This window comes from Aquarana catesbeiana, linkage group LG10, assembly GCF_042186555.1.
Source record: "Aquarana catesbeiana isolate 2022-GZ linkage group LG10, ASM4218655v1, whole genome shotgun sequence".
NCBI classification, from domain to species: Eukaryota; Metazoa; Chordata; class Amphibia; order Anura; family Ranidae; genus Aquarana; species Aquarana catesbeiana.
The window spans coordinates 13,477,072-13,492,208 of NC_133333.1; the positions used below are offsets into that span (position 1 = coordinate 13,477,072).

The 15,137-nt window shown below is 45.9% G+C and overlaps 1 protein-coding gene across 3 annotated transcripts in view; it reads left to right on the plus strand.

Moving 5' to 3' along the window:
• Positions 1 to 5,245: 5,245 nt before the first annotated feature.
• The window catches only part of GRAMD1A (GRAM domain containing 1A), a 136,509-nt gene continuing 126,617 nt past the window's right edge, over positions 5,246 to 15,137 (plus strand). The window contains exon 1 of one of the 3 annotated variants that reach the window (XM_073601662.1): positions 5,246 to 5,934. In XM_073601662.1, the coding sequence (XP_073457763.1) occupies positions 5,927 to 5,934 (8 nt within the window). In that variant the 5' untranslated portion in view covers positions 5,246 to 5,926. Of the gene's footprint in view, positions 5,935 to 12,970; positions 13,148 to 15,137 lie in introns of those variants that run through there. The other 2 variants (XM_073601660.1, XM_073601661.1) reach the window with 2 other exon arrangements.

The window sequence follows — 15,137 nt, forward strand, 5'->3', positions numbered from 1 at the left end:
AGAGTCATACACCCCCGGAGAGTCATACACCCCCGGAGAGTCCTACAGCCCGGAGAGTCATACACCCCCCGGAGAGTCATACACCCCCGGAGAGTCCTACAGCCCCGGAGAGTCATACACCCCCGGAGAGTCCTACACCCCCGGAGAGTCCTACACCCCCGGAGAGTCCTACATCCCCGGAGAGTCCTACACCCCCGGAGAGCCATACACCCCCGGAGAGTCCTACACCCCCGGAGAGTCCTACATCCCCAGAGAGTCCTACACCCCCGGAGAGTCCTACACCCCCGGAGAGTCCTTCATCCCTGGAGAGTCCTACACCCCCGGAGAGCCATACATCCCCGGAGAGTCCTACACCCCCGGAGAGTCGTACACCCCCGGAGAGTCATACACCCCCGGAATGTTTCTTACATCTCTTGGTGACTCCATTGGTGAGATCTCAGCCATGAGTTCCTGGGTCTTCCCATGCCATACCATCAGGGAGGAGTGTGATTGGCCTCAAATTTATTCTGCAACAGGACAACCACCCCAAACATACAGCCAAAATTATTAAGAACTATCTTCAGTGTAAAAAAAAAAAACAAAAAAAAAAAAACAAGGAATCCTGGAAGTGATGGTTTTGGCCCCCACAGAGCCCTGATCTCCCCATCATGGAGTCTGTCTGGGATGACATGAAGAGACAGAAGGATTGGAGGCAACCAACATCCACAGAAGATCGGTGCTTAGTTCTCCAAGATGTTTAGAACAACCTACCTGACAACTTTCTGAGATGGGAACAAGGGACACCTGTGAGCAAAAGTATGTAGGCATAGGACACACCCCCTGCCACGCCCCCCCCCCCCCCCCCTTAAAGGAGAATTATGCAAAAAAGATGATTAGTAAAACCCACAAGTGCTTTTTTTTTATACCACTACTATTCCTTTATATTGGCTTTTAACATTTACAAATGTAGCCATTTAGACATTGGATGAAAGGTTTAGCGCTGGGAAACATGTTTGAAAGATTAAAAAATGAGTTTTATATACAACTCTATAGATCAGACCAAAATGAGGGACAAATGAGGAGGAAAGAGGGACAGAGGGACTTGAATCCTGAATAAAGGATAGTCCCTTGAAATCAGGGACAGTTGGAAGTTATGCAACCTACCTGCCGAGCCACTTCAAAAACTGTGTGCAAGAATACCAAGAAGAATTGATGCTGGTTTGAAGGCATTTGTTCACACCTGCCTAAAACCTTTGCACAGTAATATATATATATATATATATATATATATATATATATATATATATATATTTATTTATTTATTTTTAATAAATATATATATAATATATATATATATATATATATATATATATATGCCGGCACTGGGGAGTTACAGATCATTGAGGGAACCATGAATGCCAACATGTACTGTGACATACTGAAGCAGAGCATGATCCCCTCCCTTCAGAGACTGGGCCGCAGGGCAGTATTCCAACATGATAACAACCCCAAACACACCTCCAAGATGATCACTGCCTTGCTAAAGAAGCTGAGGGTAAAGGTGATGGACTGACCAAGCATGTCTCCAGACCTAAACCTTATTGAGCATCTGTGGGACATCCTCAAATGGAAGGTGGAGGAGCGCAAGGTCTCTAACATCCACCAGCTCTGTGATGTCATCATGGAGGAGGGGAAGAGGACTCCAGTGGCAATTTGTGAAGCTCTGGTGAACTCCATGCCCAAGAGGGTTAAGTCAGTGCTGGAAAATAATGGTGACCACACAAAATATTGACACTTCGGGCCCAATTTGGACATTTTCACTTAGGGGTGTACTCACTTTTGTTGCCAGCGGTTTAGACAATAATGGCTGTGTGTTGAGTTATTTTGAGGGGACAGCAAATTTACACTGTTATACAAGCTGTACACTCACTACTTTACATTGTAGCAAAGTGTCATTTCTTCAGTGTTGTCACATGAAAAGATAGAAGAAAATGTTTCCAAAAATGTGAGGGGTGTACTCACTTTTGTGAGATACTGTATATCGATAAATATCTATATACAGTATATAGACATACATTTTTCGGTACTCGGTATTGGTATTCATACTCACCGATAAACGATAAAAGAAGGGTATCGGTGCAACCCTAATATATGTATATATAAAAATATTTACTATGAATATATAACTATTATATAACTACGTCCCTTTCTAACCAATGAAAGCACAAAGCTCCTGATTCACTCCCTGGTTATCTCCCGCCTTGACTACTGCAACTCACTCCTCATTGGCTTACCTTTAAACAGACTATCCCCCCTTCAGTCCCTCATGAATGCTGCTGCCAGACTCATCCACCTTACCAACCGCTCCGTGTCTGCTACTCCTCTCTGCCAATCCCTCCATTGACTGCCACTCGCCCAACAAATTAAATTCAAAATACTAACAATAAGTTACAAAGCCATCCACAACTCTGCCCCCAGCTACATCACTAACCTAGTCTCAAAATACCAACCTAATTGCCCTCTTCGTTCCTCCCAAGGCCTCCTGCTCTCTAGCTCCCTCGTCAACTCCTTCCATACTCACCTCCAGGACTTCTCCCGAGGCCTCGCCCATCCTCTGGAATTCCCTACCCCAATCTGTCAGACTGTCTCCAAATGTATCCACTTTTAGGCGATCCCTGAAAACTTTCCTCTTGAGAGAAGCCTATCCTGCCTCCATCTAACAACTGCACTATTTTCTCCATTAGCTCATCCCCCACAGCTATTACCCTTTTGTATAACTTGACCCTCCCTCCTAGATTGTAAGCTCTAACGAGCAGGGCCCTCTGATTCCTCCTGTATTGAATTGTATTGTACTTGTACTGTCTGCCCTCATGTTGTAAAGCGCTGCGTAAACTGTCAGCGCTATATAAATCCTGTATAATAATAATAATAATAATAAATATATTATTTTTTAAATTTATTTATACATAGAAAAGTTAAATGGGCTATAGGAGCACCTCATCCTATAAATATTTTAAGAGATAGAACTGATATGATGGACTTTAACGGTACCAGTAAGGGACATAGAAACAAAATATTACTTAATATCTTTATTACAAAAAGTTAAAAAATATTTTACAAATATAAAACCATTAGAAAAATACTCGGGTATTAATGGATTAAAGATCGCTGTTATTGCAGACGTCAAGAGGTCGACGCGTTTCACATCTTTGCTTCTTCAGGAGCTTATAGTCTTGACTTAGAACAGAGATCATCTATGAGGAACCCGCAAAAAAATGGCGTGCCAGGTGTCATGAGAGAGAGCGATCCAATGACCCGTATAAAAGATGGAGTCCTAGTTGGAGAAGGAAGGAGAGGGGGGTATAGGGATCCACCACACACCAAGACACATAAAGCCCTGCAATTACTCCCATCAACCATCCTCCACGTTCCCAAATCCCACTACAAATCGAAGGGAGAACGAAGATTCGCAGTCCAAGGACCACGGCTATGGAACACTCTACCGACCAACATCCGCATGGAAGAAAACCATCAGGCCTTCAGGAAAAAACTCAAGACCTTCCTCTTCTAGCAAGCTGGACCCACAGGATGGACCAAGCGCCTTGAGGCGAATCAGTTCGCATTTGCAGCGCTATACAAGTCATTCATTCATTCAACCAGTCCCTTAATAATATAAGGATATTACTTAATGGTACATTTTGACAGGGAGATGCTCACTCATTTGAAAAGGGTAAAAGATCAATTCATCTAAACTCAGGGTTTCTCAACCAGGGTTCTGTGGAACCCAAGGGTTCCTCCAATGGTTGCTAGGGGTTCCTTTAGCAATGACCGATTTTTGCCTCTCAGATAAGTTCCCAGTGACACCAATGATCTTTTTAGCTGTAGGAGGGGGAAATTCTTCCCCAAGACCACAGATCTAAGGAGCACTCTTCCATTGACCATCCCAAGAACTTATCATGAGTTGTAGATATAGCCATTTAGATGAGTTGTAGAAATAGCCATTTTTAACAGGGGTTCCCTGAGACCGAAAGGTTATTTCAAGGGTTCCTCCCTGTTGAAAAGGTTGAGAAAGTCCGATCTAACTGATGGCAAACAAAGCAACGCCATAATACTATTTGCTATCTAGCCAATGTATCTTGACTCATCTTCCATCCACATTCATCATCCAGAAGGTCTATATCTCCCATCAGCAAACACAGCACCATTCAATATTTATTTATTTATTTATTTATTTATTTATTTGTGTATAAGACTGTCAACTGCAGTAATCCAGCAACATACTGTTAATTTTAAGGAAATGGGTGTGGCCTCTATAATTGATTGCTAAAGATATAGATTGAGAAGCTTGTACCATCATCCAGGAATCCAGAAATAAAGGATTGGGAGCCCGGTCCCCAACCAGGCTACCATGAGGACAACAGCGGCAATTGGACTATCGCGGTACAGTAGGACAGTGACGTTCAAATATATGACAGGTATAAAAATATAATATTTTTATATTTTTATAATTTGTATACCTGTCATATATTTGATCTTTACTGTCCTACTGTACCGCGATAGTCCAATTGCCGCCATTGCCCTCGTGGTAGCCTGGTTGGGGACCGGGCTCCCAATCCTTTATTTTTACACTGTTAATTGTAACATTTGATGTTTCATTTTATTAGATAAGTTCCGCTTTTTCGATTAACAGTATAAAAATAAAGGATTGGGAGCCCGGACCCCAACCAGGCTACCACGAGGACAATGGCGGCAATTGGACTATCGCGGTACAGTAGGACAGTGACGTTCAAATATATGACAGGTATACAAATATAGAAATATAATATTTTTATAATTTGTATACCATATATTTGAACTTCACTGTCCTACTGTACCGCGATAGTCCAATTGCCGCCATTGTCCTCGTGGTAGCCTGGTTGGGGACCGGGCTCCCAATCCTTTATTTTTATACTGTTAATTGTAACATTTGATGTTCCATTTTAATTAGATAAGTTCCGCTTTTTCGAAAGAAGCTTTTTATTTTCCTATTTGCAAAAAAAAAAAAGAATAAAATGTATCGCAGGCGGCAATCCAACGTTTTCCCAGCAGGATCCAAAGCCGGAGTCATTTCGCAAAGCAATTTGCAAATTTGACTGCGGCATCCCACCAATGCGCCCCCCCCCCCCACCTCTCTCTCAGAGAAGCGACTACGTAATATCCCTGGGACCCTGTCTGTGCGGCAGCATGGCTGCTGGAGAGGGGGGGGGGGGGGCTGTGACACATCTGCTGCCTGTTGCATATTGCCTTTTTTTTCCTCATTTCCCCTCTCCTTTTAGAGAAAAGGGGGAGGAGAGAGAGTAGATGAGACACCAGCAGTGAAGGAGGAGGAGGAGGAGGAGGAGGAGGGGGGAGAAGAGGAAGGTCGAGTGTCAAATTTCCGAAAAGCTTTTTCGATGCTGGAGAAATCCATACAAGCAAGCCAGGAACTGGGAATCCTCTCCGCACAAAGGCCCTGGGGGGGGGGATCGGAAAGAGGGGACATCATGGGGGAAACATAACGCCATCGCCTGCATAGACCGGAGAGAACCCCCACCACCACCACCACCGCCGCGTACACAAAGGGAGCACATGTACCCTCACAAAGACACATCCAGGCAGCCAGCGGAGGCAGCTTAGCCCAGCGGCAGAGGAGGCGGCACCGCTACCGGCGAAGAAAAAAAAAAAAACAAACCAAACCTGCGAAAATAAATTCGCCGGAGAAAATCCTGCGACGAGCCTTCATGGCCAAAAAAAGAGAGCCGCCATCCGGATAAAATCAAAGACAATGATCCCGGGGGAAAAAAAAGAAAGGCAACGGCGCCACGAGACCCGCACAGACGCAGCGAGCGAGCATGAGGACCGCCGGCCGTAAGACGTTAGCCTGAAAAAAAGCGTGGGTTGGCCCCGGGAACACGCGGAGGACACGATTATGATTGAGTGAGTGCCAGTCCAATTCCCCCCCCCTTCTTTATTTTACATTGGTGGTCATTGTGGGCCCTCTGAAGCAGAGTGGCCCCCCCCCCCCCCCCGGGTTGTGTTTGGTACGCTCTGGGGGGGATGCAGAACGGGAAGAAAAAAAAAGGGCATTTAAGCCGGTCGGCTGACTTTGCAGGCTGCTGCAGATGTGACAGTTTTTTTTTTTTTGTGTTTGTTTTTGTGTTGATGGATGCATGTTGTCGCCGGTACAAAATGCTCAGTGATTGGTGATTTGCTGTGGGAGGTGATGGTGTGATGGTGCGTTGTTGGGGGGGGGGGCAAGGGGGGGTCTGCAGAGGGGCACACGTGCTGTGTGTGTTTTGGGATACAATGTTGCAATTGTTGCAGGCTGAAAACGTGGCAGGCCGTAAGGCAGGGGAGACACAAACCCCACACACTATTTTTCTCTTGAGCTTAAAACGAAAGTGTTGCAACCGCAGAAGCTGCCAAATTTGTAACATGACTTCCTGAGAAGCCGAGCTGGCCGCCGTTTGGATCGCTATCTGTTTTTTTAAGGGGTCCAACCCGCTGATATGTTGGCTGACGTGTAAAGGTGATTTTTTTTCTTTTTTTTTTTGCATTACACAGCTGCTGATCTTCTCTAGCTTCTTTGCAGCTACTTCCTGCCTGCATGCACTCACTCTACTGTTCTGGACTGCGGTGCCCCGCACAGGGTCATCCAGCACCCCTGCCTCACTGCCAATGCATGACGTAGATGGGCATACCGCCCTACGTGCTCTGGTGCACCCATTGGAGTGTGCACTGCGCATGCATGGCCTCCCGTTTGCTTTCTGGCAGCTTGGGATAGGTGGGCGTTTGCGCCTATATCCGGTGGGTGTGGTTGTGGTGTCAACTGTTCAGAGTAGATAGAAAGCCATGACCTGGCATGTGCCGGGAATATAACTGGGTTGGTGTCAACTGTTCAGAGTAGATAGAAAGCCATGACCTGGCACGTGCCGGGAATGTAACCCTCGCATTGGTCGTGGTTTCAACCAAACTGTCAAACCATCCAATGGCTGCTGTCATAACTCATCACATGGCAGTTGGAGATCAAACGGAGGCCGAGATGGCAGCTTTCTTGGCTAAAAACGATAAGGGGGTTTACTTTCACTTTAATCTTGACGAAAGATCAGGAGGTGAAAGCCAACGTGTTTCGGGGGCAACTCCTCCTTCATCAGGGCTAAGAAAATCAGGGTTAAAATAATATTAATAGATAGATTCAACAGTGACCAGACAAAAACGAATCTATTGTGGTAATTGTGGTAAACTATCTATAATGGTAATGGGGGGGATGGATTTCCTACTGGAGATTATGGGGGGGGGGGGGGGGGCATACTGGCTTTTAAATGTTTTTCAGATCCCACTATACTTTGTCCCGTGGTCACTCCAGATGTCACCCCATTTTTGCCACCCTTCCCCCTGAGATTGCTAGGATGCTGGCAGAGCAATCCGTGATGCTGTGGCCCCATTGCTAGCACCATGGCAACCAATGGTACAGTGTCATTGGTTGCTAGGATGCTAGCAGCGGGACAGCACCTATGGTTGTTAGCATGCAGGTGGCTGTTCCGTACAGCTTTATTGGTTGTTATGTTGCAGTTGGCTGCCCCATTTTTGCCACCCCCCCCCCCTGAGATTGCTAGTATGCTGGCAGAGCAAACCATGATGCTGTAGCCCCACATAACATAACAACCAATGATGCTGTGTAGCTCAGCCGCCAGAGTCCTAGCAGCCAGCTCAGCAATGCTGCCATGTATACAGGGCAACATTACCAAGCTGCACTAAGGATAAGGTGTAGGCTTTGGACACTCCAGCCCTAGATGCTGCCCCATTTTTGGTGCCCTTCCCTCTGTGATTGATAGGATGCTGACAGAGCAATGCATGATGCTGTGGCCCCATCATTCGCATCCTAGCAACCAATGACATAATGTCATTGGTTGCTAGGGTGCTGGCAGCGGGACAGCACAGCGACCATGGTTGCTAGCACACAGGTGGCTGGTCCGTATAGCTTCATTGGTTATGTTGCAGGCGGCTGCCTACACCATAACAACCAATGATGCTGTGTAGCCCAAGAGTCCTAGCAGCCAGCTCAGCAATGCTGCCCTGTGTATACAGGGCAACATTACCGAGTTGCAGCAAAGAGAGAGTGTATGGTATGGACATCCTAACCCCATTTTTGCCACCCTTTGATTGCTAGGATGCTGGCACAGCAACTCATGATGCTGTGGCCCAACCGCTAGCATCCTAGCAACCAATGGTACTGTGTGTCATTGGTGGCTAGGAACCTGGCAGTGGGACCATACAGCGCCTATGGTTGCTAGCACTCAGGCGGCTGGTCCGTAAAGCTTCATTGGTTGTTATGGTCACCATAACAACCAATGATACTATGCAGCCCAGCCTCCAGCGTCCTAGCAGCCAGCTCAGCAATGCTGCCCTGTGTATAACATTACCGAGTTGCAGCAAAGAGAGAGTGTATGGTGTGGACATCCTAACCTCATTTTTGCCACCCTTTGATTGCTAGGATGCTGGCACAGCAATCCATGATGCTGTGGCCCAACCGCTAGCATCCTAGCAACCAATGATACTGTGTGTCATTGGTTGCTAGGAACCTGGCAACGGGACCGTACAGCGCCTGTGGCTGCTAGTGCTCAGGCGGCTGGTCCCTACAGCTTCATTGGTTGTTATGGTGCAGGCAGCTGCCTGCACCATAACAACCAATGATGCTATGCAGTCCAGCCGCCAGCGTCCTAGCAGCCAGCTCAGCAATGCTGCTGTGTATACAGGGCAACATTACTGAGTTGCAGCAAGGAGAGAGTGTATGGTATGGGCACTCCAGCCCCAAATGCTGCCCCATTTTTGCCACCCTTTGATTGCTAGGATGCTGTGGCCCCACTGCTAGCATCCTACCAACCAATGATTTGGTTGGTAGGATGCTGGCAACGGGACCGCACAGCACCCATGGCTATTAGCGCACAGGTGGCTGGTCCATGCAGCCTGCACCAGTGATGCTGTGCAGCCCAGCCGACAGCATCCTAGCAACCAGCTTAGCAATACACATGGCAGGTGTATGGAACGGATACTCCAGCCTCAGCGCTGCCCCCCCCCCCCAGTGCTGCCTGGGGCGCTCACCTTACTTTGCCTAGTTGACGGGAGTCCTGAGACTTCTGGTGGGTGCCGCCATCTTGAACGTGATGTCAGCAGCCCCCGGCAGACTCAGAGCTGTCACTCAAGTGACACACCCTATAACGTTCCACTTTTACCCAGAAATGCTGGCTCTCTGGGAATCGGGCTCTATTCTCCAGCTAATAATTCTGCCACCGTCTCTGCCTCCTGATTTGCTAAATTCCCCACTTATGGCTATGTAGGGAGTGGGGGGAGGAGCTGGGCCAGCACAGACAGTAATTATAAGCTTGCAAAAGGGGCAAGGGCTGTGACATGTAAGGGCAGAGGGGGGGGGGGGCTGTGCTAGGCAATTAACTCTTCCCGGAGTAGTCACATTTTTTAGCAATTTCAAAGGCACATTGCGAGTGAAAACAAGTCATTTATGTAAAAGAAAAATGCTGCAAGTTAACATTTAAAGTGCTTGTTTGTACTGTGCTATTTGGGACAGGGTCTCTTTGAAGTGCTGTCTTTTAGAAAATGCAGTTTTGGATGTCCACTGGAATGTCTACAAACAAAAACATTTCAATATAAAGCCATTTTTTAAGTTGCGGATGGAGTAGATAAGGGTTAGGACCTTTTCTAGGTCTTTTCTTTTTTTTGCTATGTCCCCGATGGAGACATTTCCCTTCATTTCCTGTCCCTGAAACACAAGAGGAAGTGAAAGGAAATCTCTCCGAAGGGAAATCCACTCTTAGTTGCCCCCAGAATGGGTGTCCCCATTGGAGCATTTCCCCTCACCTCCTGGGGACAGCTGAAAAATTGGGGATTTCTAATAATGCCGGTCCTTGGGACAGTGGTGCCGACACATAAAGAGGACGAATCTCCCCAAGAGGGACCCATAAAAAGCAAAAAAGAAAAAAAAAACCTGACAGTGGTTTTTAGGTCTTCCACATTCCATCCAAAACGAATTACAGAAGTTCACGCTTTAGATATAATGTAATATGCATATAACGAGGCATTGCAGGGTGCGTTTGATAGTTTTTCTCATGAAATCATCAACATGGGACAGCAAAATCGAGATATAGATAGATATAGATAGATATATCTATCTATATAGCTATATAGATAGATATATCTATATATCTTTATATATAATCAATATGGTGATAAAAACCCTAGATCCCATTGTCTACCTTCTAATTGCCTGTAACAACATCAATGCAATAACCCTCTTCCCTATTTTTTGCAGTTCATTTTCTGTGCTAGTTTATCCTTTTTTGCCTATTCATCTATTTTTATAGATCATATAATTTTTTTTTAAGTTTATATTTGGAGGCTATTTATTTTTTATTTTTTTAGATTATTTATTTATTTTTGAAGTTTATTTTGTGCCAATACATACTCTACACTATCTATCTATCTATCTATCTATCTATCTATCTATCTATCTATCTATCTATCTATCTATCTATCTATCTATCTATGTGTATTATTAATATTTGTTATTATTATAATACAGGATTTATATAGCACCAACAGTTTGCGCAGCGCTTTATAATATGAGAGCAGACAGTACAGTTACAGGGCCGTGATCATTAGAGCTTACAATTTGGGAGTGTGTATGTGTGTATATATATATATATATATATATATATATAATATATTTGTTATAGTTATTTTTTAATTACTCGCTTTTGTTTTTTTTTTCTTTGCAGTTTTATCTTTTTTTTTGTGCCTATTTGTTTAATTTTTAGATTATTTTTGTGACCATTTACATTACATTTTTAAGGCAGTTTATTTTTTGGTCCTGCTTTTTTGATTACTTTTGCATTTACTTATTTATTTTTTTTTAGTTTAATTTTGTGCCTATTTATTTATTTTTTGCATGCTTTTTTTTGTGCCTGTTTATTTTATTTGTAGTTTTTTTTTTTTTTTTTTTTTTTTTATTGTGTCCAATTTTATTTATTTGTTTGCCATTTGGATTTGTGCCCATTTCTGTAATATTTTTTGTCTGCTGTTTATTTTTGCACCCTTTTTGTTTCCGTGGTTCTCTGTTTATTTAATATTAAAAATGTGTGCAGTGTTTATCCTTCCAGTGTTCTAGACCTCAGCCAAACAATAGGAGTTTTTTTTTTTTTAAACTTTCTGTTTATATTAGTTTTTTTATTTAACAAGGAAATTATGCGCAGTGTAATTATAATTTCCTTTTCTCGGGCATCATGGTTTTCTAAACAATTCGAATTATGAACAACAAAATTCCTCCGTCGGGCTGGAAAAATTTCAGCTTTGGAGATTTTTGTCAGCTCCAATGTTTTTGTAGCGTTTTTGTTACTTGTACATTATCTGGTGATTGCTTGATGTATGACCCTAAAATCCGAGTATTTAATGTATTTATTATTAGTATTATTAGTATGTATAATGTCATCAATGCACACAGTGTTTTACATTATGTACATTCACAAAAGCTCAGGTATCAATTTATTATTGTATCTATAGAATATCATGTGCCCATTATGAGGGGTTCCCACCATCCCTGTGCTGAGTTCCTAGGTTTGTACACCTGCTGTGCCCATTATGAGGGGTTCCACCATCCCTGTGCTGAGTTCCCGGGTCTGTACACCTGTTGTGCCCATTATGAGGGGTTCCCACCATCCCTGTGCTGAGTTCCCGGGTCTGTACACCTGTTGTGCCCATTATGAGGGGTTCCCATCATCCCTGTGCTGAGTTCCCGGGTCTGTACACCTGTTGTGCCCATTATGAGGGGTTCCCACCATCCCTGTGCTGAGCTCCCAGGTTTGTACTCCCGCTGTGCCCATTACGAGGAGTTCCCACCATCCCTGTGCTGAGTTCCCAGGTCTGTACACCTGTTGTGCCCATTATGAGGGGTTCCCACCATCCCTGTGCTGAGTTCCCAGGTCTGTACACCCGCTGTGCCCATTGAGGGGTTCCCACCATCCCTGTGCTGAGCTCCTAGGTTTGTACACCCGCTGTGCCCATTATGAGGGGTTCCCATCATCCCTGTGCTGAGTTCCCGGGTCTGTACACCTGCTGTGCCCATTGAGGGGTTCCCACCATCCCTGTGCTGAGCTCCTAGGTTTGTACACCCGCTGTGCCCATTATGAGGGGTTCCCACCATCCCTGTGCTGAGCTCCTAGGTTTGTACACCCGCTGTGCCCATTATGAGGGGTTCCCATCATCCCTGTGCTGAGTTCCCGGGTCTGTACACCTGCTGTGCCCATTATGAGGGGTTCCCATCATCCCTGTGCTGAGTTCCCGGGTCTGTACACCTGCTGTGCCCATTATGAGGGGTTCCCATCATCCCTGTGCTGAGTTCCCGGGTCTGTACACCTGCTGTGCCCATTATGAGGGGTTCCCATCATCCCTGTGCTGAGTTCCCGGGTCTGTACACCTGCTGTGCCCATTATGAGGGGTTCCCATCATCCTGTGCTGAGTTCCCGGGTCTGTACACCTGCTGTGCCCATTATGAGGGGTTCCCATCATCCCTGTGCTGAGTTCCCGGGTCTGTACACCTGTTGTGCCCATTATGAGGGGTTCCCTCCATCTCGCTATGTTCTGATGAGGAGATCGGGACACACAAAGGTGGCCAAAATTAAGGCGCGGAGATCCTACTGTTGGAACATCCAAGACATATAAGGCTGACCTCATTTATCTGGTCCAGGATTCCCAACCCAATCTGGTGAATGTTTTGTTCCTCTTATCGGGATATCTCTGCCGCCTTTTGCAGAGTGATATCGGTATCTGGAAGAGGAAAATGACTACTGGCAGGAAAAGTGTCCGGAGGGTGTCGGAGGTTGTCGGAGGTTGTGGGGGGGGGGGGGATTAGCACAGCCCATAGAGGGCAGAGACTGCACACAACTGGGGAGGGGAGGGGGGGAGACACACAGACATCAGACGGCCAGAGACAGACGGATGGATTAGAGACAGCAATGGGAGAGGTGGGAGTGGGCGACTTACGAAAGGAAAAGCATTGTGAGTCAGTATCTCACATCACCTGTCCGCTCAGCAAGAAGGGACATGCCATGATCATCGCTGCTCCCGTCTGTTCCAAAGTCATGTGAGTACTTGTGTCTATGTGAACGTAGGGGGGAGAGGGGATAACGCTATCAAAATGGCAATATACGTGGCAATTTTCAGTCAATTTCAATTACTCTCCATCCATTGGGAGTCCCAAATAAGTTCAGGAGTGGGCAGAAGGGGAAGCCGCCTTGGGTCCTTCAGAAAAAGGAGACGTCCTGTGATTACTTTTGTCTATGTGAACATACCGGGGAGAGGAGATAACCCTAAGAACCGGCTATACATGTGGCAATTTTCAGTCAATTTCAATTATTTTCCATCCATCGGGAGTCCCAAAGTTCAAGGGTGGGCAGAAGGGAAGCTGCCTTTGGTCCTTCAGCAAAAGGAGACATCCTGTGAGTAGTTTTGTCTATGTGAACATACCGGGGAGAGGAGATAACCCTAAGAACCGGCAATGCATGTGGCAATTTTCAGTCAATTTCAACTACTTTCCATCCATTGGGAGTCCAAAATACGAGTGAGGCCAGGCCAAGGGGTGGGCAGAAGGAGCAGCCGCCTTGGGGGCATTTCCATAAAAGGAGACCTCATGTGAGTACTTGTGTCAGTGTGAAAGTACAAAGGAGAGGGGATAACGCTAAAATCCGGCAATACACGTGGCAATTTTCCGTCAATTTCAACTACTTTCCATCCATCGGGAGTCCCAAATAGGTTCAGGGTCGGGCCAAGGGTTGGGCAGAGGGGGAAGCCGCTTTGGGCACTTCAGCAAAAGGAGAAGTGATATGGGTTCTTGTGTCTATGTGAACGTACCGGGGAGAGGGGACAACACATAGAGCCGGCAAAACGCGTGGCACATTTCAGTCAATTTCAACTACTTTCCGTCCATCGAGAGTCTACTGAACACGATTGAGGCCAGGCTAAGGGGTGGGCAGAATGGGAGGCCGCCTTGGGCACTTCGGCAAAAGAAGTCATGTGAGTACTTGTGTCTATGTGAACGTACCGGGGAATGGGGATAACGCTAAAATCCGGCCCTACACGTGGCAAATTTCATTCAATTCTAACTACTTTCCATCCATCGGGAGTCCCAAATAGGTTCAGGTCCGGTCCAAGGGGGTGGGCAGGAGGGACAATCACCTTGGGCACTTCGGCAAAAGAAGTCATGTGAGTACTTTTGTCTATGTGGACGTACCGGGGAGAGGGGATAACGCTAAAAAACGGCAGAAAACATGGCAAATTTCAGTCAATTTCAACCACTTTCCATTGATCGGGAGTCCAAAATAGGTTCAGGTCTGGGCCAAGGGGGTGGGCACAAGGGACATCTGCCTTAGGCACTAGGGACAATCGCCTTGGGCACAAGGGAGATCCGCCTTGGGCACTTTTAACACTCCCCCCCCCCCCCCAGATTGGCAATAATGCTGTGCCTCCTGTGCTTCTTCATCCAGAGTGTGTGTGTGTGTGTGTGGGGGGGGGGGGGGCGCTTTAATACAGAAGGTGTGTTACTGGCCAGATTACCAGGTGAAAACAGAGGGGGAAAAAAACACATGAAAGAAAACGAATGCAGCCACCACATCTAGCATTGATTTTTTTTGGGGGGTTTTGGATTTAATACCATTTTAAATCTTCTTAGCTCTTTGAGAAAAGCTCAACCATGACGGAGAAACGCGTCATCCAGAGAACCGGAGCGGCCTCTGCGACCGATCAATAAGACGTATTGGTTCCAATGCAATGGTTTTCCAATGAGAAAATGTACGAGAATCTTCTTTTTTTTTTTTTTTTTTTTTTTTTTTAATTTTTTACTCTGGATAATTGTTCTGTAGACAGAAGCTGCTGAGCGACGTCCTCCGAGTGCTGAGTGTACAAATATCTGCGACTAACTGATGTGTGAAATGTTGGAGGTTTGTGCAGAACTCAGCAAATCACCTTCCTGGAATTATACCGAAGAATAATATCCTGATTCTGGGTGAGCTCCGTCCGCACCGCTCTGATTGGTCGGTAGGGATTGGCGCTACGGTGCCGTGAATAAGTATTCATAC